The sequence below is a fragment of the Diorhabda sublineata genome, chromosome 2 (genome assembly GCF_026230105.1).
Source record: "Diorhabda sublineata isolate icDioSubl1.1 chromosome 2, icDioSubl1.1, whole genome shotgun sequence".
Taxonomy (NCBI): Eukaryota; Metazoa; Arthropoda; class Insecta; order Coleoptera; family Chrysomelidae; genus Diorhabda; species Diorhabda sublineata.
The window spans coordinates 19,190,123-19,217,740 of NC_079475.1; the positions used below are offsets into that span (position 1 = coordinate 19,190,123).

The 27,618-nt window shown below is 31.8% G+C and overlaps 1 protein-coding gene across 4 annotated transcripts in view; it reads left to right on the forward strand.

Moving 5' to 3' along the window:
* Window positions 1-8,467, forward strand: part of LOC130453454 (solute carrier family 41 member 1-like) — a 55,627-nt gene extending 47,160 nt beyond the window's left edge. For all 4 annotated transcript variants that reach the window (XM_056793213.1, XM_056793214.1, XM_056793212.1 and 1 more), the window contains exon 9: window positions 1,020-8,467. In XM_056793213.1, the coding sequence (XP_056649191.1) occupies window positions 1,020-1,351 (332 nt within the window). In that variant the 3' untranslated portion in view covers window positions 1,352-8,467. The remainder of the gene's footprint in view (window positions 1-1,019) is intronic.
* Window positions 8,468-27,618: the final 19,151 nt, after the last annotated feature.

Consider the following 27,618-nt stretch of genomic DNA (forward strand, 5'->3'; position numbering starts at 1 on the left):
ATAATTGTGGAATTTTTCAGAATAGTCTCAATTACTGGGATAGGTTATTGTGGAACATTGTGAACCTTTTTCATAAAAAATAAAAACCGTGGTGGGTTCAAACACTTGGAACCATTTCGAAACATCACCTTTTTTCTTTTGGGAGTAAATAACGCATTATCCCTCAGTTTTTGCAACTAGACACACAGTTCGCGTTCATGATGTTAAAGAAATATTAAAATCCCAAATGCATGCGTGAATTGAAATTTTCAAAAATGTTTGATATGGAATTACTAATAAAAATTTTCTAATAATGTGATTTTATTCTAATTAGACGTGATAGCAAAACTTATTTCTCAAACCTATTCTTTGATAACTTTATCCAGTTTCATAAATTGTAGACAGTATTTTAACAGTTAACATCATAATTGATCGTTTGGTTCCTTGGAAGCAGCTCAAGAAACGTGACTCCTTCATAATTTTCCCAAACTGACAGCATGTGCTATTTTTTGTTTTCCAGATTTCGATGTGGTTTATGATGGTTCTTGATGTTTGCTCCATGATTGTTTTCGAACTATGTTACTGTACAGGACACAACATCACCAGGATGGTGCTGATTCTTTGTGTTGAATGAATTTCTTTCAATTCGTCAGGTACACAAATATTAAGCTTCTTGACATAAATATGCAGAACGGAATTTTTTATACCAATTCTAACACGTGCGCTCTATTAAATAATCAGCACCATAAACATCACATATTTCTTTGTAAGACGCAGTAGCTTCCTTTCCTTTGCGGAAATCAAAAAGTAAAATATGCCGAAAAACCCACAACTAATAGTATATAAATGGTTTTAATATATTCTATATTGAAGTAGGATTATAATGCAGACTAACCTAATCAATCCTCTTAGCATTCTACCATAGGGAATATTATAGATATCTTGGAAAAAATCGTTATTTACTAGGATACAGAATCTGTTCCAGTTGAGTCATCCACTCCATAACGCTAATTATAAAATGTAAATCTTTTCTTTTTCAGTACAACCTGCCAAAGCAGCACGTTTACTACTCCTTTTATCCGTGCCTGGTCATACTATCTTCGTTTACGGCGCCGATTTCTTCTACAATGGAAAATCAACCATCACATCAATATTTGTTATCACTTACCTTCTTGTGGGATTAATACAGCTTGTTATACTTCTATATGGTTGTCATCTTTTAGTCCACACTATGTGGAGGTACAAAAAAGATCCTGATAATGCTGCGATTCCTTATCTGACTGCAGCGGGAGATCTTAGCGGATCTGGTTTACTTCTACTAGGATTCATGTTTCTAAAAAGTATTAACTGCGAATATCGTCCAGTGGTCTGAAGAAAAGAATCATTATTCACTCTAATACTCAATAATTTATGAAATTGGTTTCAACAATTCATAAAAATGATCATTTAATATTAAGTCATGGTAAATTTTAATAATGACATAAAGAATATTCAAGTCATTATACTATGATTCCCAGCTGGCGTTAAAATGAAAAGCCATGGATTGAATTAGACAAGAAAACAATATATATAACTATCATTGATCGTCAGTAAGATCTAACCAAGGTTTCAAAGGTATAGCGTATCTCTTAGCTTTTCTATTAAGAGATATATCACTTAGTGATTCAGAGTTGTCATAAAAAATAATTCAATTATTTATACCCAAAATGTTATATTGCGGTTAATCTATATAAATTATGCTTCAACGATGGAATAAATAGTGAACAAGTTCACTAGTTTCCAGTGAATTTAATAAATCTGGATCCATGTGACGAAGTTTATATACAGAGTATTTCAAGAAGAATTATCCGATTTGGAAGAGTCCTAACTATACATTTTTGAAGCCGATATGACTGAATATATTATTAGAAAAAGGTTTCCTCTATATATTAGTTGCGCACTTCTATCAACATCCAGCTTAATAGTTGTCAAAATGGGGAAGATAATTAGATCGTCCAAGTGTGTTAAATGGAAACATCCACTCCACGTGCTGATAGGTAACATTCCTAGGACATCCATTTGTCGTGTTTTGCGCCGAAGTTTTCTTATAAAACAATACAAGTGTTAACTGCTACTTACTTTGCATGAAGGCTGCGTGTTAATTTATATGAGTTTATCCAAAGCTAGCTGGTGGAAAATAAGGATTTGTGACGAGGCAGCTTTCCATTTAAGTGAGAAAGTAAAGCGATACACAATGTGAGAGTGTGGAGAGCCAAGCAGCCACACTTAATTCTACAGCAAAATTTTCCAAAAGTATTTGTTTTTTGTGCAATCTCACGAAATCAAGTTTATGTTACCAAAAATACTGATTTCATTACCACTACACCAATACTCTCAATTAAAATGTCTGACGCACGTTTCAATAGTGTGCATAAGTATGGATATTAACAACAATTTGTCATGGGGATTTAAAGAAGACACTGTTTATACTCCTCTCCTTCCAATAACATTGGTATTAGAAAATATGATCCAATAAAATCGGAAGAATTTTTCGAAACATCCCGTAGTTTGTTCGTTAATAGTACTTTACTGGCTTCGCTCGGAAAGTTGTTATGAAATTGTGTAGTAATTGGAATAAAAGGTTAAATTTTAAGCGTTTCTCACGGTGCTTATTCGATGGGAACGTACTCTGCGCTTTAACGCTGCTTTTTATTTTCACCCTTTTGCTTCAGAATTGACAAGATCTTATCGTTTAGGTATTGTATCAGTATGAATTATTGTTTTCAATCAAAAATTCTGCTAATTTCTCTTCATACACTTTATTTTATTTATGTCAAGTATTACTTTATTTACTCACACTTCATTTGATTAATTCATTTCTAACACTTAATGATAAAAAACTGACAATCACTGCATTACATACCCCAATGGGTACCTCCATCTAAAAGGACATAATATAAGATTCCAGATGCTCTACTATGATTTAATAATCACGTCATTCGGGTAAAAATGGTAATCATCTTTGGGAATTAAAAATGTACAACATTTTAAAATTCTTTAGAATATCGTGACATGCCCTTGAATATTTTTGAAAGTTCTTGAAAACTCCAGAAGACTAAACGTTCAGCTTTTTCAACTTGAAATACACGTAGTTCGGGTATAAACGCGAACCTTCTCCATGGATTCGAAATAGACAACAATCCAGAGGGGTTTTGAATGTTAGAAAGAATCTCGAACCCTTTCGAATGTTCTGAACTGTTCTATACAATTCTAAATGACAAAAATTCCAGCCCTCGTATCTTAAAGAGTACTTCCTTCGAGTGAAAAACAGGTCGGGAAAGAAAAAGTTACTACACCCCATAATTCCCTTGATGCTTCTTAATAGTTGAAGTGTTTACACGTGCACGCTTTCGGAATTTGATTCCAGCGCGTGTTGTACAGAGGGCGTCCGCGTACTTTACAAAGGTCATCAGAAGGTTCAATATATATGAGCTACTTTTTACGTACGCTTCTGTGAAATCATCCCCTGCCAGCGAAGTGTCAGAAATTCAGTTGCATAAATGAACGTATTTGCCATAACTTTGTAATGAATTTTTCTTCTAGGGTAATTTTCTCTCGATGTTCTAGAATCACTCATGATATTAATCTTCATGATTATTTAATAGTTCGTTATACGATTTTATTCGTACTTACTCAATCCTAAAGCCTTTCTATCTTTTCAGGGGTAAGGCACTTGAAGTTGAGTCTTTACGTGGACTCCTTTTTCTACAGCAATTTCCATTCTCTACTACCTTTTGTTCAATTTCCTACCATCTTATTCCACGATTTTCCCTTGGTACCTTAATTTCTTCTGTCCATCTCTTACTTGGTCTTCCTAGCTTTTTTTGTATGAACTTTATTCTTCATATATCCTCCCATTCTCATAACACGGCCAAACTATATCTATTGTTTCTTCTATTTTGTTTTGAATTGGTTTTAAATTAAAATTTTCTCTGATAGTGTTATTTCTCATTTTGTCGTATCTTGATTCATTATGTGTTTTCTTCGGAAATCTTATTTCTGTATTTTAATTTTTTGTTTCTGTGTGAGTCTCCATGTCTCAGATCCAAATGTTAGTATGGGTGTGGCTACTTTGTTATATATTTCTGTTTTTATTTGCTTTGGTATTTCCTTTTTGACTAGAAACTGTATCTTAATTGCATTGAAAAACTTTTCCATTCTTCCATTTTGTGTTAGTATCGTCCCAAGGTATTTGAAGCTTTCGATCTACTCCTTGTTTGATTTTCCTAGTTTTATCTTAAGTGTCGTCTCCTTTCGGCTTATCATCATTGATGTGCTCGTTTATTTTCATATTCATTATCTGTAGACTATCATTGTATATTTTTAAGTTTGCGTCCAATGTTTTATGCCGTTATCACCATCTCATCTATATGGTATCTTCGATATTTTAATGTCTTTCATTTTCCAATGTCCGACTTTATACTGTTTAATTTGTCTTTCTGTTCTTCTTATTACCACTTCTAACACTATGTTTAATAATAATAGGCTCAATAAACATCTATACTTTACTCCTTCTGTTGTTTCGAACAAAGTTGGTACTTCTTACCTAACTCTAGCATAGATTTTCGTATGTTTATATAAAGCCTTCACTCAGTTCATTAGTTTTCCTTCTATACCTCTGTTTTCTAGGATTTCCCATATGTCAGTCTTATTGACTCTGTCGAATGCTTTCTCAAAATTTATAAGACATAGGTATATCTCTCTGTCTTCTCTTATTGCTTTTTGAGTTATTTGTCTAACTATGAAATTTGCATCTGTTGTTCCTCAGTTTGTTGTAAATCCTTGTTGTGAGTCTTCTATGGTTTTTTCTAGATCATCTCATATTCTTTTTTATATTATTCTCGTATATATCTTGCTGACTGTACTTTCTAAAATGATTCCTCTATAATTGTAACACTTGCCAATCTTTTGGCGCTTCTCCGTTGTCATATATTTTGTTCAGTATGATTTTTAGTGTCTCTATTATTTCTATTTTTTCCGCTTGTATCATGGTTGTCGTTATTTGTTCTATTCTTGACACCTTTTTCAGTTTTAGTTTCTGTATTGTCTGTTGTATCTCTTTTAAACATATTTCATCTTTAGTTGTTTATCTCATTTATTTTTATCTCTAAAATATTGTGGGTATCCATCTTTTCATGATTTAATCTTCATTTGTTATATCTCCTCTTGTATACTTTATATTGATGAGTCAGTTCTTATTATCATAATTTCTACTTCTTCTGTTCTTTTCAATAACAACAAAGAATAGTATTTGATTTTCCTTGTAAGCGTTAGTCATCTCCTCTCCAAATTCTCACCATGATTTTAGTTTTTGTTCTTTAACTAATGTCTTAACTTTTGTGCTTCGTTTTTTGTACTTTGCATAGTTTGATTGTGCTTTAGAAGTTTTTTTGTCTCTTTTTAATTGCATCTTTTTTGGTCTCCATTGCATATAGGTACCAGTAAAATAATTCACATTGTTTTAAATTTTCAATACAATATCACGAGTCCATCTTTAAATATTAGATGCAACCGAAATTCTCTTCTCCTCTTGCCATCGTTTTCTGTAGCGAATGAGGTAAATTCAAAGTATGTACTTTACTTAATATTTGGGTTCCTCACCACTTACCAAATATTCTGTTTGACTAAATATTTTGTTTGACTAAGATGATTGAATCGTATAAAAAAAAAGTTTTTTCCGAAGTTGGATTTTCATTTTGTTATTAAACCTTTGTAATGTTAAACCCTATTCTGTACTGAATCAGTACTATGGGTACTAAATAATTTCACTTTCAAGACAAGGTATTATCTCAAGTGAGCATCAATATGTAATACTAAGATAATGGTCGCATTCAGCTACTGCTACCTATCGGTAACGATCAGGAACACGTTGAGCAATCGCTGCCAAGACTCAAAACAGAGGCTATTTTGGTTGCTTCTATTGAATTTAACAAGCGTAACATTAAATGGTGAATGTTGTGGTACTTTGTCTAGTTCTTTTTCAAAAAATTATGAGGTGTATTCATCAATCACCAATTTTTATATGTATATAAAATATTATAATTATAATTCAAAACGAAATTATAGAGAATAAACTTGACGTTTGAGCATATAACACTGTCGATTTAGAAATTTCACTCCCGTTACCTAGCACTAATTAAAAGCGCTCCAAAACATGGCGTCCGCTTCAGAACGTGTTGAGTTTGTAGCGTATGTGTCACCGAGCGATTCCGCTAAGGTTAGGTACAGATAACAGGAACAGGTAAGGGAAACCGAGGTAAAATTCCAGTCGGGAAAAAGGATCCTCCAAAAATTTCTCATGACATCTTTCATTCTAGTAAATGGCAACGTTGCCAATTGATCGTTTTTAACAAGTGGTCACGTACAAAAATGAAATATATTAACAAATTAACAAGATGTGGAAAACAAGAGACAAAATGGAAATGTAGAAATGATAAAATGAGGAGGCTGAACTGGAATCAGAATCAGATTGTGAGAAGTATATTGATTGACGATGCTCTGTGGTGGGACATACTCATGGTCTGCGAGTGAAAAGGATTGGGTTCGTTGCATGACGCCTGATCGAATGGGATGAAATTGAATGTGAACACTGTACTTATGATCCATTAGTAAAAAAGGTATTTCGTAGATTGAGATCCACAATAGATGAGTATATTATTTATCGTTTGGAATCACTGCAATCATATCTTATTATAACTGTGATTTTCTAAAAGTAATTAGCAGTCACATTACTTTTCGATTTTATTTTTGGAGGTATTTCGATAAAGTATCGTGGTTTTAATCATAAATGATTATCTTTACTTACACATACTATAACCATACACCAAATAATATACGCTCTCAATTATTATTATTCAAACCTTAAGTGATCATTTTGCCCTGGCCTTCTTAATCGCATTATATTATTATTTATCTATATGCATTGAATACATTTATATTAAGACTAGGTTCACTACCGGTCAAAAGTTTTGCCCGCCCTATAGTTTGTTTGATTCAAAAACAATAAAACAAACCGATCGATTTTTATTTTATATTTCAAACATAAATAAATAAGAACATAGTTACGATGAACTACAGTCTGTAATTGTTTTATATTTGAATGTTTGATTCATCGTTGTAACTTCCTTTTTTTATTGTTTCGGTGAACAATTTTGGCATTCTCTGTAACAGTTTCGACAAACAATCGTTGTGTCGGAATGTGAACACTGCTTCCAGACTTTCCTCCCCAATTTGTCCCTCAATAACTCAATTGGGTGAAGTCGGCTGACTGTGCCGGCCAACTCATGACTTCAGTACATTCTCCCTTTCCAATTTCTTAAAATAGTCTTTGCACATGTTCATGAAATGCTTGTTTCGTTATCAAGATGTAAAATAAATTTTCTGCTGATCAGGCGTTGGCCAGAACGTGCTACATTCTCCTTTAATATTTTTTTAGCCTCCTTTCTTTGAAATCTCTACTCAAGGATCTAACATCCGTTCTTTCGTTGATCTGCGCACAAACACTCTTCTCTTAGACCCAAAAACCTCATACTTCAACTCATCACTCCATAAAATTCTCTCCCACTCTTCGTATGCCAAATTTTTAAGTTCATTAGCCCACTGCAACCTCTTATTCTATTTTGATATCTTCAAAGAGGTTTTTTCACTGTCATTTTTTCAATCTCCTATTCACTATGGACGTTCTTAAAGGCAGATCCCTAGATTCATTGATCTGAGCTGCTATCTCTGTGCCCGTGAGTCGTCGATCATGTTTACTTATCAATTCAATACGTTTATCTCTAGCAGTTATGGTCTTTTGAGGCCCTCCTGAAAGTTTTATATTGCCGACACTTCTAGTGGATGCATATTTTTTAACGTTGTAGTCGACGATACGTGGACGTATTTTTAATTGGGCAGCTATGGTACGGTTACTTTTGTCTCGCGATTAATGCACGAGTTTCAACTGATAGTTACATGGTTTTACCCACTTAAATACTTACAAGTCTGGATTTTTGGAAAATCAGTTCGTGAACGAACTCCACAATAAGATGTTTTGGTCCAAAAAGCATAAATCGCAACACGTACTTGCTTCTCACGGCTGTCTCTAACCAAACTACTACCAAAGAAATCATCCGAAACTTGCAAGTTTTAACTTGTCGCACTCACCGACAGAATATATAAACATACGTTCGTATAAACGAACACTATTATTTTTCGTTTGGTTTGGTTTAGACCCCCTTGTTTTATAATATCAAAGAGAAATTGTGTAGAAGTGTATTATTTTGGAATTCAATAAATGGATTATGGATAGGGCAAAGACTTTTGACCAGTAGTGTATATTGTATTGGCTCTATTAATAACAGTGTGTCTGTTTTGTATTTTCCTGAAAAACATAATCATTGTGATAGTTTTTGTAAGAAAATTTCATGTATACATATTTAATCAATAAAATATATCTCAAACATTGAAAGCGCTTTTATTTTGCATATTTATTGTTGGTTTCTAATCTTTCAGACTTACCGTAGTCGCTGAAAATATTTTATTTCTCACTAGCTAATTATCCTAACTTCCAATGTGTTCGATTAGATAGATTAGATAGATAGAGAGGTGGCTCTAGGCACCTATAGGACAATTCTGAAAAAGCTTGAGTTGTATGTCTATTTAAAATAGATATTTATGGTTAATTTGAAAATTGACGCGAACACAAATAAAGAAGGAACTTCGAGTAATACTACTGAAAAATTTTATGGTAAAAAAATGCACCTTTTCCGTAGAACCATTTAAGGTGGTACAAATTAGAATAATTTTCATTATTTGCTGAGATGATATGTTAACATAATTAGTAAAAATCGCGCAAATATCCCAATATACTTTGATTTTGAGTATTCATGTTATTCACAGGTATAAAAAGTATATATTCACTATAGTAATTGTTCAAAATAACTTACGAGGATATATTGAAAAATTCTTAGTCTACTAAAGAACCAAACAAAATTTCAATGTCAAAATATTTTATTACTCAACATATTCTCCTCTTAATTGGATTCATTTATTACAGCGAACCTGCAACGTCTCTGGACCTTTCAAAACCAATGTTTCTTCTTGCTCTGCAAACCAGACCTCCACAGCTTTTATTACCAGTCCAATGTTTCACGGTCGCATACGAAGGTCATTGATCACCAAGGGTATTAAGCATATCTTCGTAAACCTGCTTACCTATTAACCCTTTTAAATACAGGTACTTGATGATGGCTCGATGCGAAAATTTTTTGATTTTAACAATTTCCGTGGACATCTTTTTTCTTTTAATTTATTGCGTAACTCTGATTTTCTTGACGTCAAACTTTACACTGTCACTTCTAGTTATGGTTCGCTGCTATGGTAACGCAATATTTTGTTTACGCATGGGACTGGTCTAGACTAACTAGCTAACTAACCACAGCTTTCATTACCTCCTCATTGGAAGGAAATTTAGGACCTTTTAAATTTTTTTTCAGTTGAAGAAAGAAATGATAGTCGGACGGAGCCAAATTTGGCGAATACGGTGGGTGTTCTGGTAATTTAAATCCTAAATGACGAGTTGTTTGCATGGCAACATAAGATTTGTGTGCAGGGGCGTTGTCTTTAATTTTTTCCCGTAGAGTGGTCAGTAATGTCGAATAGTAATCTCCAGTTATTGTTCTATCCAAAAAATTGATAATTACTCCATGGCAATCCAAAGACACTGAAGCAAGAACTTTTCCAGCAGATTTTTGAACACGAAACTTTTTAGGTCTTGGAGAACCAGTGTGTCGCCATTCGGTTTGAGAAGTTTACATCGTTTTCAAATCGAGCACAGATCGAGCACGATGCTTCTACTCTTGCATGCTTTTGGTCAACAATCAAACATTTGGGGATCCATTTTGCAGCAATTTTTCTCATGTCCAAATTGACGTGAACTATATGATGAACGCTTTCGTAAGAAATATTCAGTACTTCAGATATACGTTTTAGCCCAATTCGACGGTCTGAAAATCATGTCATGAACTGCATCGATATTTTCGGGAACTGACACAGAAACTGGTCTCCATCGGTCATCATCTTCAATGGAAAATTTACCTATTTTGAAGCTTGTAGCTCAATTTTTCACGGTCGCATACGAAGGACGTTGATCACCAAGGGTATTTAGCATATCTTCGTAAATCTGCTCACCTCTTAACCCTTTTAAATACAGGTAAACTTTACACTGACACTTCTAATAAGTTATTGTTCGTTGCTATGGTAACGCAATATTTTGTTTATACATGGAACTGGTCTAGGCTAACTAGATATCAATACATCCGCGTATTTTTCTAATTATATACATTCACAACGATTGAAAAGACGAAACGAGTTCCTCTGAATATCACTTCTAACATGATCGATTTATAGTTTTAATAATTCGATGCCTCTGTTGTTGTCGATTATTCCAACAGAGTGCACGTCTTGTAGGTCATAAATAGAATCAGTTATTATGGAGTGAAAAATGGACATACAAAACCGTTTTAAAATAATTATTTCCAAGACCAAATCGATTGTATGTATAATATTTTGTAATCAATATTTATGCATGACTCAAGCGTGAACAGACAAGCTCTCCAAATAGAAAAAGCATGAGAAAAGAAGGGTGGATAGGAGCAGGGGGACAATCTACAGGGGGTAGAGAGGAGAAGACTATTCTGGAAAACTAGAACCAGAGAAGATCTGCTGAATGTATCAACCTAAGTAAAAACAATCTATGAATATTAACCGGAGTCCTATCGAGGCATTGTCGTCTCTATGGACACCTGAACAAGCTGGACTTAGCATTAATGCCGCGAGCAGATTTTATCGCACGGAAGACGAAACCTCTATCCACATTCTTTCGAAGTGTGAAGCACTGAGGAGCTCCAAAGCACTAGATCTGGCAGCTACATTCTGCACTTTCTGAAAGAAGTGGGATTAAGAGATCAGAGGGCTTGGAATCTCTTAAAAGCCCATTTTTCTTCATCCTTCAAAACTTTTTAGTATCAAAAAGGTATAACAGGCATAAGAAATGTATTCACTAAAATAAATGTTCAAAATAACTTTCATTTACAATATTTCAAAAGAACAAAATATTTTTCCCAAGATCATTGAAATCAATTCACACTTTCAATGATTCGTTGCTTCTTTCATTAAACTCAATGAACAACAGGGAAAAAAATTTGATTAAAGAAGTGGATTTTTATATTTTTGTCTATCAAGAACCAATCGCAATATCCTATTCATTCAAGCTTATATCCATCTAGTAAATCTTCAATGTTTGAAGATGAAGCTGCTATTCCTGCAATATTCCCCAAATAATCAGATTATCATGATTGCTTCGATACATACGAGAAAAAAAGGCAAATTTCTACACCTCTTCTACTAGATATCTTCCTGTCGGCTATTCTTACTTTCATTCTATTATAAAATTTTGAAAGCTCATTTAAATGTTGATAAAGATTAAACAAAATCAATGAGATCGATTATTTCAATAGTTAGCACGTAAAAAAATATTGAAACAAAAAAAACAGCGGCGGTCCTAGAGGGCCCCTTAAATTAATAAAATTAAACCTGAAAACGATATTAATGGCTTAAGTGAATGAAAAAACGTCATAAATTAATATTAATTTTTCACTTATCTGAAATTCGAGTTGCTTTAAGTAAGGTAGTATACCATTTTCTGGATTAGAAATTCCAGCCTGCAATATTTAGTTCCATTTTAAGCTCATTCTATTCATTATTTAGAATATTGTCAAGATGGGGTATTATACAATAATTTTATGTAATGCGCAAAATTCACATCAATGCAACTCATGCAACAAATGTAGTTGCATACTTTGACCGATAATATTCGATATATGTGATCAATTACAGAAACTAGCGTTTCAGTTGACTAATTTATTCTGACATTCTGTATATCATTACCGTAATTTCGAGAAAAAAAGAGTAAGTGAACACCGAAGAATTCGTATTTGCAATTATAGTAACTCACAACATCAACCAATACATCGATAATCGTCTTCCAATTACAAGCTGAAGAGCTGCTAATCCTTTCCGGTTGGCGATCCATACCAATTTGAAAAAATCGAATCTGACTTTATATTTAATTGATTTTGCATCGTACTTGCTAACACTCGACCGGTCAATTCCAGGTTTGGCTTTAAAATATTATATTCAACAAAATTAACTGATAAGGAAACAATTTTACCGCAGTGCAGTGATGTGGTATAAGCAACGATTCGTGTCAGCAATATCTCATTTTAACTTTCAGGTAACAACATGAACCCACTTTAAACGGTTTCCCTCAAGGTACAGAATCTACACTAACATGCTTTGAGAGCTATATCCACAAATTTAAACAATTTCCAAGAACATGATAAATCCGATATATAATTGTTAATTACTTCAATATACAATATATAGTTAGTCTAAATTTTTCCTTTTATGGTGAACGGTAATCGGGTGAACAACGTAATAATCAAGGCTATTTCGGTCAAAAAATATCGTAAAACTGATTGGCTATCAATAAAAAAAGCACCAAGTTCAATTAAAATCTGATGAATCATTAACAAATAGTGCAGCAAATAAGTGTCATTTCAGACGACCGGCTCTTATGCATGAGCACTTTATAATTACGAGTATTTTCTGACTACCGCTTTTTTTTTAATCTACTCTAGTCTTAACTTTGCTAGTACTGATTAACATTGTTTGAGGCTTATGTTTTACCAGTTTCTAAGCGATAGGTTTTTCACAAGTTGTGAATATTTGAGTCTCTCGTCTTCATTGAAGTATCGATTTTGGTGGAAACAGATTGCCATTGCACAATTTGTGATTTCACTTATTCTGTTTAAGCCTCCACTAAAAATTATAATCAAATTAGCACACCTAATCAATACTTCTTCTAGTTAAAGAAGAAGTTGGAAAATGACGGAAGTCATTATCATTACCAAACTAGGAAAACCTCCTCATGAAATAACATCCTACACACCCATGTAGCTATCACCTGCTATATCAAGAAATGCTTATTAAAATATCAAAACTCATTATAGACATTAAATCTCAACTACCAACTGCAATAGATGAAGTTAATAATATAACAGAAATAACAGAAAATTCTCTAGAGCAAAAAATGGTATACTTTACAACATTTTTCGATGTAATACAAGCATTTGACAAGGTATTCTATGAGGGGTTGAACTATAAATAAATAACTACGGAAATAGTACTTCAAAATTTCTGGATATATCTCTGAAAGATATTTTGGATTAAAACATATTTATAACTGAAACCAATTGAAGCTGGTGTTCCACCATTGAGATATTTGGTCCAGTCCTTTACCTCGTACACACATGTGATATACCAGAGTTGGAAAATATTGCTTATCTTGCTTACCATACAACTATAACAGCAGAACGAGAAAATAGTGAAGAAGCAATTGAAAAACTACAACTGTAAGCAGAATAAATAACTGGACTACAAAATAACTAGTCTCCGTCTCGCTGTGAAGCTTTTGTTGAAAATAAAAGAGAAGAACTTGAAATTAAATGTTTTGGCCAATAGAAAGAAATTCTGTTCTGTATATACATAATAAGTTTCTTCCATAGTAGCAAATATTAAGTATAAACTTATGATATACAATTAATTTGATTTAATAGAATACAAAGCTTTCAAAAAACTTTTTCCATGTCCCTTAGTTAATTCATATTAATGATCTTCATAGACACTTGAAGATGGAAACTATTGAACAAGTTATTATCAGATTACCCGTAAGATACGAAAAAACGCTTCATCAACAATCTAGCTGCTAGATAATACATAAATAGAAAGAAAACCTAAAAAGGCTTAAGGAAGAGTATAATGCATTTTTACATGTTAAGGTTAGTATAGCCCTATCAGGCAGAATCTAAAGAGCTCTGCTACCTGCTATATTAATTTAAAACATATTGATTTAGGTTAGATAAAAACTGCTCATTGATCTAGTTGGACCATATTGTTATATCTTAGAATACTCAATGGGTGTTGAATATTGAAATAACTTAAAACTTAAAAATTGACGTCACTCTTGAAATTTTTATTGTTTAGATTAATTATGAAATTTTTGTTCATAAAACGTGATAAAATTAAAATTATTGGCAGTAGCAAGTATGTGAATAAATATTACCACCGGACTGGTCAGACAATACTTCAAAATAGAATCCAAAATTTTCATATTGCTCGTGGGAATAATAAAATTATTTCGTTTCTTACTGTTAGTTGATGTTACTGATAGACATTAGATCTAATATAGGTAATAAATAATGTCGAATCAATTACAAAAAAGCTGTTATCAATATTTTCATTTATATATCAATTTTATGTGCTCTTGAGCGAGCCCGGTACCGTTTACCGAGAGAAAATTGCTAATGGGAATGTGACCGGGGGTCAAAATGATTAAAGTAATTCCAGCTTACACCATTTTATAGACAATTTATTGGGTTTTGTTTGAGTTCTTAATGAGACATGCGGCTGGTTTATATCAAATTCATACTTATAGTGAAAATTACATGCCGTTAGATACCTTTGACTTATATATGCGAAGATTAATAAAAGAATCTTTTTAATTAACTGCTGTCTAAGGATTGAATATCATTATTAATAAGGTAGTAATCTACCGACACTATGTAATAATATTTAATTTGTTCATGAAAATTATTGTTACTATCGAATGTTGTTCGAACATTTTAACATTTGGTAACGGTAGATGAAGACGATGTTATTTAGATTCTCAGTTAATTGCACCTAACTCGATTGATTCGCTTGACAGGAATATCCCAAGGTGTCAATTAATAGCATATTGTTGTATTGTAATAATAATTGATGCCTCAAATTCTCAACAAACCTCCAATGGTCGTTATGGTGTGTGAAGCTTTTTCCTGATAATTCAACGTCGAATTATAGCTAACGAAATGTCGCAAGAGAAATTGTGGCAAGCACTCAAGACTTCTATGAGTTTAATCCGCAATTTCTCAGTGATTTAATGAATGAAATATTCTGTCTTCACACACAACTATTCAACAGGTGTATGGGTGAATGAAATTGTTAATTTTTTCATTTGATTTGAATTTTTCTTTTTTCCTCATACTCACAAAAGATAAAATAAGGCTAAAGGCTCTCGAATCTGGAATTTGAGCTCAATTGTACCCTGCTACAAATGAACATTCCAACATTTGAAAAAATCACCCAACCTTATCACAAATACTACAAGTCCAATACAGTTTCCACAGTACCACCAACACTAGAGTGTCCTTTCTGTCTGAATGTCCGATGACTATGATTCACTTGAAATTCTATATAAAAACGATATAGAAAGAAGAAAGCCGATTTAATTGGTAAATTTAAAGGGAATCAGACAAACTTTACTGTTAATATAAAACATAAATTCATATGAAAAAACGACGAACAAATATAATATTTCTGCATAAATCCAAACTATGGCGAAAGGAGCAGAATTGGTGGACAAGCCTAGCACACTACACATCGTAAAAGAGTTTAGTCTAATATTAGAGCTTAGGAAACGACACGGCGAGATAAAGGAAAAACAACAATGGAAATCGCAAAAAATACGAATTGGAACTTGGAATTTAGCATCATGAAACAACAGATATCAAAAGGTTAGTATGGAAGTGAACAGACATACCATAGGAATATGTATATTGTTAGAATTGAAAAAGAAGGAGAAAGGCAACGCAAGATACCCGAACTATTTACTGTTATATAGTGAAAGAAAGAAGAACCAGAGAGTAAAAGCCGGAGTATGTATACTAATACACGATAAATTTGAAAACGATATCGGTGAAGTGCAAAACGTAAATAAGACTATCACGTACATTTCTCTCAGATTCGAAACACTGAAACGTTCTCCATCAGTATACAGAGTGAGTTTTATGTATGGAACGTGTCAATTATCTCTGAAAGAGCATGTACGATTTTTATAAACTTTTGTGTACAATAGCCTTATAACACGACTGTTTATATTTACATTGTTGTCAAATCTTTCCCTTTTCCGGAAAAATAATGAACTTTATTATTTCAAATGGATCACTCCATATATTTTGTATTTTTAGAAATCCTTAAGAAATACTGATTATTATCTAAGCAATATTCTCTATACCTAAATGCCATAATTTCGGAGTTATTCATTTACAGTATTTCCATCAAAGTTACAATAAATATTGTACATTTAGATTGCTGAATAAATTCGTTTAATTTGAATATTCTTTAATAATGAATAAGCTAATACAATTCTCATAATAAGGTCTAGTGTCAGTAAGTTAGTGAATAGCTTAACGAAACTAGTGCAGTGAAATATTTATCCAAATCATGGAGCAGAAAACAACAAATCTTTAAATGTTTGTCTCATATTAGAAGTAGATCTACATTTCTGAAGTGAAAAAATTATTAGAACTCGGATATTATTATGGTCTGAAAATTTCTAATCATAAAGTTTTTTTGTTAAATTTAATTGAAAATACTTACATGGATTTGGAAATATCTGATTTAGCTTAGGTATAATACCATTTTCCAATAAATCCAAATACGTCGGGCTATTTAAGATAGCCCCAATGAAAAAGGAGCCAATTATTTTGTCGCCTTTTATTGCAGCTCATACATTCATTTTCTAGGGATATTGCGTATGGGATTCACACATCCAACGAGGACTGTTACGTGACCAGTATCTACAGTTATGCCGATTTGCGTTTCAATCAATACAAAAAATGGCCTCATCGCAAAACATAAAATTACTTAGAAAATTCGCAACGTGTCGATTGTAACATTTTTCCATTACTAGGTCTGCAAACCCTTCACATATATCAAAATCGTTATCAGACAACTATTTAGCCAACGTTACTTTGTATGGATTGAATTTAATATCACGTGAAATGTTCATTAAGGATGTTTGTAATATATCAAGTTTTCTTGATATTTGTCTAGTACTCAAGTGTGGATCGTCTTCCAAAAGGAAACAAACATCTAAAGATTTGTTTACATTTGATGCAGTTTTTCTGCGCCCTGATTTGGATAAATCTTCCACTGAACCAATTACCTTTGAATTTATTCACTAATTTACTGACTGTAGATTTTTTCATAGGATTTAAGTTAGAATATGAATATAAAAATATCACAGGTTTACTGTTGACTTCTACGCCTATCACCATATCCTAATATCATTAAAATATCAATTTGTTCTTTTTCAGATAAACGATCTATTGTGACTTTAAATAAACAACAATAATAATTTATTGAAACATCAAATTTCTTATTGTAGCAATAATAGCTATCTAAATGTATTATCTCAGCTCCGCAAATGTAGCTATAACTCCTAAATTATGGCATTTAAGTATAGGGAACATTGAATGATCCATAAGAAATAACAAAGTTAATTTTTTTCCGGAAAAAGAAAGGATCTGTCAACAGTGTATTTATCACCATAAATACCGGCTGTAACACAAGGGTCTTGTACATAAAAATTTATACAAATCGTACAAGCCGTTACCGAGATAATTGAGGCGTTTCATATATAAAACTCATTCTGTATAAGTATTCGAAAGCTCGGAATATATTAGATTTAGTAAACTTTGGCCATATCCAACCATGAAAACACTCATACAATAATTGGCTAAAACTTATTATTAATATTAATATTAAGTAATATTTTCGGTGGTTAATTAATTATTTCACAGACGATAAATACGTGATATATTGAAAAATCCTTAGCCTACTATAGAACCAAATAAAATTTTAATGTTAAAATATTTTATCACTCAACATATTCTCCTCTTAATTGGATACATTTATTACAGCAAACCTGCAATGTCTCTAGATATTTCAAAAAAAATATTTCTTCTTGTTTACCTCTTAACCCTTTTAAATACAGGTACTTGATGATGGCTCGATTTTACAATTTTGTGATTTTCACAATTTCCATGGACATCTTTTTTCTTTTAATTTATTGCGTAACTCTGGTTTACTTTTTTGACGTCAAACTTTACACTGATACTTCTAATAAGTTATTGTTCGTTGCTATGGTAACGCAATATTTAGTTTATGCTTGAAATTGCTATATAGCTGGCAAAGACTTCGTTACAATATATATATATATACATATATATTTATATATATATATATATATATATATATATATATATATATATATATATATATATATATATATATATTTATACATATATACATTAGTAGTGGGATTGTGGCAAAATTGAATATTAAAGTGTAGTAACTCTAATATATTGGAGTTAGTAAGCTTTGGTGTTTAATTTTGCCACATTCCCTCAACGAAAACGCTCATAATAGTCTAGCTGGCATATACTTACTCAATTGGTTGATATAACGCAAAGAATACAATATTGAACTGATTGCATTCGTGATTTTAATTTCATTTCATTTTCATTCATGTTTGCTATTATTTTGTCACACGATTAACCAGAAAAAAGATGGAGCATATGTTGTGCATCCAAATACTAGTTAAGTTACAAGGGTTAACGTAAATAATACAGACTGTCGTATATTTTTATTCTATTTCAATGTCATATAAACCAAAATTACCTGCACCTTTTGTAAAAATGTACTCGTATCTTCAAATAATCTAGAGGTTACACGATGATGTCTTATTTTATATAAAATTATAATCTTTACGTGCCATATTGGTTGTCATTATACTGAGTTACCGAACACGGCGTGGCGGCGTGTGTTTAGGGAAACTCCAAACACTATCGGATGGTGCACGTGCATAGAACCCGGAAGGTGTGTCATTTTCCGTCATCAGTAAAAAGATTCTTTTGAAAAAATGCTCACAAGTTCACGAAACCAACCTTTAACCCTGCAGATGTTTAATATTTTTTCAAAATCTCAGAATTATGCTCTTTAATTAAGCTGGAATTTACAGTAGCGTCGAGAGGGGAAAAGCGAATGTAACCGTTTTTCGCAACTTCCTCAGAAAGTGATATTCGATCATCGTTAGTTTAAGAATGTACAATTGGTACTCAGAATTAATATCAAATTGCACGCCACCGGCTTTTCAACGAAACCAAATTTACAAGTAAAGAAAAAAGTGTTTAAATTAAATAAAACTATTCTTGTACACAATATTCCAAGTTAATATTAACTGCTGGACACAATGAGGAAAGTTTTATCACTAATATATAATAAAACCACAACGAATTTGTAACAAATAAAATAACTAATAGAGAACGCCTGGTGGTTTGCAGCTTCCAAATGATGGGAATACACTTATTAAATAATTTTGACCCATTGTCCTTATCGAATCATGAGTTTTATCGAGACGCAACCTGACAAATGGGCTGTAGGTTGATTAGTAAGCTAATACATTGTTATTCTGTTTTCTGTTGCTCTACTGGACAAAATTATGAACTAGCACTTAGCTGACTACGGTTCTAAAACGTTGAATCATTAGTAAACATGATTATAATAATCAATGATTATTAAAACTTGCAAATAAAAAATAAACAATTACGACTAATATTGAGAGTTTCGCGCTTTTAGTTAAATTGTATCGCGAGTTATTTATCACTCATATTTCGAATTATCTCACTTCTTAGCATAATTCCCAGTTGTTGATTTTCGAAACTATAATTTACTCAATATATGGATCGTATATCCATTTCTCCTTCTTTAGTCTCTAGTTTGTCTCCTATTTCTCAACATTCAAATATCAAGTTTTCATAGGTAAGACTGTTTTACGAAAATACTACAGCAAAAAGACAGGAGGCATAGACTCTAGTAGGCCGCTAATAGAGACAGCAGTTTTTATGAATTAGAGGAAGAAACTTCGTACACCTCGTCTGCACCTTATTAACATGTGGAGAAAAAATATTATAAGATTTAATCTAATGGAATAACGTTGCTTTCAGTCCAGTATGCAGAAATAATTTCCCCTCCATGGGCTAAGAGGAGGGCGATCCGCAAGGAGATTACCCAAGCAACTAGAGTCGACAAGGCCTCCCTGTTCTTAGTAAAAGTAGTTTTGTTATCTTTCCATCAGAAATATCTGTAGAAATCTCTACAACTTTCTGTAATTTTTCTGCTTATCTGTTTTCTATTACTTTGGTTAAGACTGTATACCATATATATAAACGTTTTCATAGTGGGATTGTGGCAAAACTGAACACCAAAGTGTACCAACTCCAATACTCATTTTCCCCGAGAAAATGAAAAGCTGAAACAAGAAAAATATGAAATGATTAATATAATAGAAATAAAAGGTGATATACATACCATCGAGAACACCGTGGACACTAACAGTACCACAGGTTTTTAGCTAACTGGCGCCCACTTCAGTAGCTTCATTTCGCACCTGACGTTTTCAACGTCGTTTGTGGCTTCAAACCTCTTAATTGTTTAAGGTTTATGGATGGTTGGGATACACCTACATTCTTGAAGTGCCGTTTGTACACTGACTATCTCTAAAGAATATATAATTTTCTTAAGTGTTGACAATAATCTATCTGATTATTCAGTTGTTAAAAATCCTCAATACAAATGTAACTCGACTATAACATCATTGATAATTCATGAAAAATATTAAAAATGTACCAAAACTTGATATACATAGATGATGCTATATATTTTTATATACAAAAAACTACAAGTCCTTTTATAAAAATAATTTTATATATGTTCAAAGTAATCACCACCTACACCTGCAATTTTATAACCAAAGCAGCTTCCACAACTTGAAGCCAGTCATCTTCTGGAATTCTTCATTTGTCTCATTCTCTATCCACCACGTGGATATTTCTTTAGGTTCAATAATAACCAATAATTGCTTTCACTAATCCTTCAATACAAAAGAAAATTACCTACATAATTTCCACAGATATTTACTTGAAAGGTGCATCTTGGATCTTCTGTAGCGTTTCCATCAGTCACTGCAGAGCCTAATCACCAAGCTATTTTTCTAAATTTGCTTTATCAACGAAACGTGACCTAATGCGTACTTCAATCGTTCAAGACTTTGTTATTTATTCAAAACAACCCACGTTCTCTTGACAAAAGTCATATTTCGATAGCAAATCATATGCTCCACTATTTACTTTGTGCTCAATTGCAATCACAGTAATGCAATGTTGCCAGCTATAGTTCTTTTCGTGGTATCTCCAAAACTAATGCATTTTTGATCCATTGGCGGATTATAAGAAGTAAATTGTATAAAAATTAGTAAAAATCATTTCAAACATTTTATTTGTTAACATGAACAATAAAGTCTTGAGTATTGTTACTGATATTGAACAGATTAGTTATTTCTTAAAGTTATTTAATGAATTTTAAAAAAAAATTGTGCCAAGTTTCCTTGTCGGATATCATTTAATATTTCCAGAATTTTTTTCTTTCATATTATTGCTCATGCTGCTCCAAATTCTTTTTAAATTATATCTTTATCTCTCATATTTTCTAGGAGAATTACTTATCACCCATAATGATCAATAATGTTTAATTACTGCGCTACTGTTCCTTTAAAATCTGATATAATCAAAGAACAATGGACCATTTCGGTTTCGGCATATCAATTCCAAGTAGTTTTCTACATCTCGTTGTTTTCTCTGTTTATGTTTGTGTTCCCTCGTAATTTGAGCAAATTTAAGGGGGAAAGTACCCACGGATAACATTTGTGGTTCACGGCGTACATATAATGAAATCATTGTTATTACGAATTTTATTATACAGAACGAGTTTTTGTATCACAAGAATGCAAATTTGTGTCGCCAAAAGTTAAAAGGTCAGATTTCGTACACATTTTCTTCGGCTATAACCGACGAATCGTATCGACTACAAATCACTTAATGGTATCTAGTCAATTAATTTTTTCGAATGTTGTTTTATTTATCAGTACCGTCTGCGACTAAGCTTTTATATTTGAATTGTTACATTTACGATAAATTTTGACAAACTGTGCAATAATTCATGGAGATTGAACTAACACTATGAAGAATACATAAAAATTCACTTTTAATGTAGATTAATTCTATGGTGGTGAAATGACCAGGGTTTCTTCTAAATTTGATTATTTTCTATAATTCTGTTACTAAGAGAAATATAAAATAATATTATAGAGTAAATTTATATAATATTCATACATTTTTCTCAAAATAATGTAATGAGTTTCATTGTTTGCATCATTTTAGAAACATTTCTATCTATTTTGTAATTACCGAGATGTCTGTCCTATATAAACAGCGTCAAAATCATTACAAAGAACTTGATATATAATATTACTTCTTTTGTTCCTAGGTGTTTTTGATTTTAGCTTAATGAAATATTTTAATAATGAATATCTTCCATTATTTTTACAAATTGAAATTTATTGAACTCGATAATAGTTAGGAAAGTCCTTGTACATATAGTAAAGAATAATATTTAATATTTTGATATTTAGCTTTTGTTTTGTTTCTTAATTTATCATATTAACTGTTTATCCTCTTCTTGAATAAGTCATTCATCAATTTTTCAGGATAATCATTTTCCTTGTGATTCAGTTTTTGCTTATTAAATAGCTAAGTGTCAATATTCAGGATCTGATACTTAGATATATCTATCAGCCAAACTTATAATTTTCATAATCATGTTATAAGTGATCTAGTAATAAATATAATCATTCAAATTGTCAATATCAAATCATATTTTGATAAAAACCCCAATAGATCGAAAAGTCGATTTTTCACTTGTTTTTTGAAACCTACTTTCTATCAAAATAGATCTGAAATCAAGACGATTCTTTAAGTAGGACATATCAAAAAATTACGAAATACTCAATAGAAGGACAATAAATATCATCTCAATCGATGACAATTTAATAATATTATAAGCTCGTACTATTATCCTTGCGACGATCATCAGGATAGTATATAACAGAAAGTTGGGACGTGATTTGAGAAATTATATGACAAATATTAATTATTTCACATCTCTACATGTGTATTTTGCTCGTATTTTTAAAAAACAGTCAACTTTGAGATTTATCAATCGAAAGGAGTGAAATTCTACTTTAACGGTTATTTATGGCAGAGGATGAAACTATCTTTATTGAAGTTTTACTTAGAGAACTGAATATTATCTCAATCCAATATCGAGTTGTACGTGCTAATGGATAAATTGAGTATGAATAGAAATATCATCATCGTCATCAATCTAGGGTCCCCGACAAACCTAGTTCTATAGCCTTAACCGTCTTGAAGACCTCTGGCAGGGTTGATTGTTAAATTGTTCAGTACTTTTGGAAACAAATCTAACAAAAGAAGCTACAACAGATAGAAGAATAAGATTGTTGGGAAAAATTATTTGAAAAAAAAAATTGAAACTCGACACAAAAAACGAATAGAGTAATTTAAGAGAAGAATTTATTCATCCATTTCTAAAACCACAGTTTCAAATTTTAAGAAGCAACTGCAAGCTAAGAAAACAGTTATCAAGTGGTAGACTTTGATGAATATCAAACCGCATTGGCAACTATGAAACACAATTTTGACAGCAAAAAAAATAATTTAACTTACACGCATCATAGAGAAGCTGGAAAATTCGAATTATTCCCATCTCTATGTGAGGAATAATGAAAACAAGAAAGCGGAAAAAAGATCGGTAGTTATTTATGTATGGATTTGGGATCTCATATACACTGCGACCCAAAGGATCTATTGTGTCCCCCTGTCTTGCTGCGATACTGGATAACCCTGTGTTCATAGCTGATCCATTAATCCCACTCCTTTTAAAAAGTTTAGAATGTGGGATGGCTTTAATTCCCAGAGATCTTCGTCTTCTATTTCATACGCACCCAGGTGTAGTGCTCTGGAGTTTCACACTTTGAGAGAATGTGGATAGATGTTTCGTCCTCTGGGCAACAAAATCTGCACGCATTATCTACTAGGCCTAGCGTCTTCAAGTGTTTGTTTAGATAACAGTGCCCCGATAGAAATCCTCTTAGTATTCGTAGATTGTTCTTACTTAGGTTGAAACATTCTGCAAATCTACTCCCAAAAGAGTCTTTGCCTGTCTGAGCCCTTTTATGTTGTCCCAATAATTGTTTTGCTCCTATCTACCTTCTTTTCCAGTATTATTTCCATTGCTGTGTAGCTCATACCATATATCAGCTATTTTATTTCCCTTCGCTTTGGTGTGTCCCGGAATCCAATATAGGGTAATTGTATTTTTCTTGCCTAGCTAACTTAATTTTTCTAGGCAATCCCAAACAAGGAATTTATGATATTGGAGCTTAGAGCTCTAATGGTTGCTTGTCTCTCGAACAGAATGATGATCTCCTGTTTGCGAAGATTGGTAGTTAAATTGTTATGGCCGCTAGAAACAATCACTCTGTAATTAACGTGATTGTCCAAATATATAAGGGATTTTGGAATAATTTCGCATATTTCCGTATTTTATATTCTTTTAAAGAACTGCGAAACTTTCAATCAAGATAGACGAGCTTATACGTACATATTCAAAATATGCAATACATATTGTTTTTTTAAACAATGGAGTACTATTCAGTATATTCCATTTTCTGGAATAATTCTTGAGACAAATTCATAGAATTGCATATTTTGTATAAAGTATTTCAGAACAAAGCTAAACAAAGGTCAATTTACAGTAAAAAATTCTATACACTCGTCATTAAGATACTACATTGATAGGGCACTGGTGAGGTCTCGGGGAAAGGGACGAAAACGCAGAGGGGGGATATAAGCACATCCCCACTAACCTGGTTTTGTTTGAAATTGAGTGAGATATTTTTGTAAATAAATATTATTTTATCAGACATTATCAATTTGTCGTGGGGAACGGCATTAACTCTATTCTATTATTGAGATACAGATAAAATATGACAAAATAAATAGGGAGATACTGATAAAGAGAGAGATATTGAAAGGAATGCTTTATTATTTTTACGTATTAATTTCAAATGTCTGTGAAAACAAATAAGCATCTTAAGGGTAAAATTTTGACATATGCTGTTCTTTTACTGGAACATCCCAAATATCTTCATATTTTCAAATTTTATAAAACTCAAAATTTTCCAATTTTTTGAAAAACAACAAAGAAGAAAGAACTATAATATTAATTGGAAAATAATACTGAAGTGATTCAGTTATTGATTTACTTTTGCCTTTAGTTTTTTGATCATTAACAATATAATCCAGACCCCTTATTTTCATACCTCGTGTATGCCTTGAATCTATTGTTTTAGATAAAAGGCAATTGAAATAAAATTGTTTCTATTTTGGAAATATTCTGCGTTCCAAAAATTCTGTGTCTCCATTAATTTTTATATAAAAAATATCTTGAAGAGTCCATACTGAAAAATAACGCTTTTCTTTTAAACAAATCAATTGTCTCTGTACCTGATGATAATAATAATCACGGTTTTTCTTCAATTGATATGTTTCGTCACCAATCTCTAAATAGCGAATAATTTTCCTCTTAATTGCTTCTCTAGCGTAATTTTGTGCTGTAAATGATCACTCAATTTCCACTAAATATTGATTATCTTTTACTAAACCATCTGGAGAAGCACCTAGAATAGGCAAGTTTTGGTTTGCAAACAAGCCACATTCTGATATGCGAATATCAATTTTAATTTCTAGCATGTTTTTTGTTCGTTCTACATTCAGTTTCCTCCACTGAACGGCTTTTGAAGAACATTTAGTATAAAGTATTATGTTCTTTATAATACTTGAGCAACTTGCATACTTTCTCGAATACGGAAGAAGTTAATATTTTCTTTCGATATTGTTGCCATTCAACCGAATCAGCTTGAAGTACATACAACGGGTCTTTCACAGTTTTCACCTTAATGGCTGTCAGGGACACTCGATCCTTTACTAAATTCGAATTTTCATCTATTAAAATTTTTTTCTCGATCTAATTGACTTAAGTTATGCTTAAGATTTTTACAGATCTTCCTGGGCTTCACCCAGTTAAATGTTGTTGTACACATGATAAAAAGGCTTTTTGGTATTTGTCGCTAAAACTGCAGAAAAACAGCGATCTTAGTAACATATTCTTTGGGTGAAATTGATCCTTTCGCCTCACACTTTTTGTGCAATTATGGCATTAAATTGTACAAGATACTAGTCGCTGAAACTGAGAGAAGCTAAAATGCGCTTGAATCAACCAACAGAAGATTTTTGTTGTAGTTTGGTTTTCATTATATGTAAGTTGGCATTCAAAATCCTAAAAAGTGTTAAACAAAGTGTAAAGTATTCTTTCATATCAAACTTCATTGAATGAATGTAATCATTAGAATGAAGCTTATTTACCAAATCAAGAAAATGAGATCTGTCCTATCGTAAATTTCATCATAAGATAAGAAATATTTCCTTCCAGAGACGCGGCTCGAGAAACGGAGTCTACTATAGCGGTGGCGTAAATGAATTGGTAATTTAACTCAGCCTGAGTTATGTTTTCACCGTCCATAAGAAGCAAAGCTGTACAGTTTCCTATTGTTTGCTGCTATTCCATCTGTGGAGTAGCACCCTGACATGTATAAGATTTTAACTGTTCAAACACAGACAAAGACACTAACTTAGATTAAATTGAGAAGAAGACCTCATACTCGAGTCAAATATTCTTCTAAATGTTCTTAATTTTAGATCTCTTCTATTTTAAAATTAGTTTTTTTCAATAATTTTTTAAAAGAAAGGCTTTTTCAAAATATTATATTGACAATGACATTTTGTATATTTTTATTAATCAATTGATCACCTACATCATGGATATCAAAATAAGCATGAAATCGAAAAAGAAAGGTTTTAATAAGAAAAATGAATTTTTCATTAGTTCTTACAATATGTAGCAGTAACCAATTAAGTTATTTGAAGGTCTATTAGAATTTACAAAATAGAGCTATAAATTTTACTTAAATTATTTAGATCTTTTTTATCATTTATAGCTTTTTCGATCTTATGAATGTGTATCATTTCTAAAAATGTATTTCGACTTCGTTCTAAGAATTTTTGAATCTTTATAATTAAATTTATGTTTTTTTGATATTTCATGTTTTGTTAATGCAGCTTTATTTTTTTTTATCGTATTGACGACCTTTTAGTCTATTTCCTATATACTGAGATGTCGGCCCTATGAAGACATCGTTACAAATATGATAAGGTACTTGATATATAATATTAGTTCTTTTGTTTTTTAGTATTTTATATTTTAATTTAGTAAAATATTTGTATATTGTATTATGTCGATTATGACATATGCTTCACTATATATCAGATTTATTGAAATAATTCTGTAGTTGTTTGGAAAGTTCTTGTACATATGGTAATGAAAAATGTTTTATGTTTCGTTTCTGTTTTTAATTGATTGTAGTATCTCTTTATCATTTTCTTCAATATCATTTTTTCCGGATAATTATTTTCTTTCGATGCAGTGTCTGCTTTTTGAATAGCTAAGTACCTAAATTCATGATCTGATAGTTCACATTCATAAGAACTAAAAAGCTATAAATATTTGAGACGTAAGAATTGAGGAAAAATTAATTTTTCTTATCGAAACATTTATTTTTTGATTTTATTCTTATTTTGATAT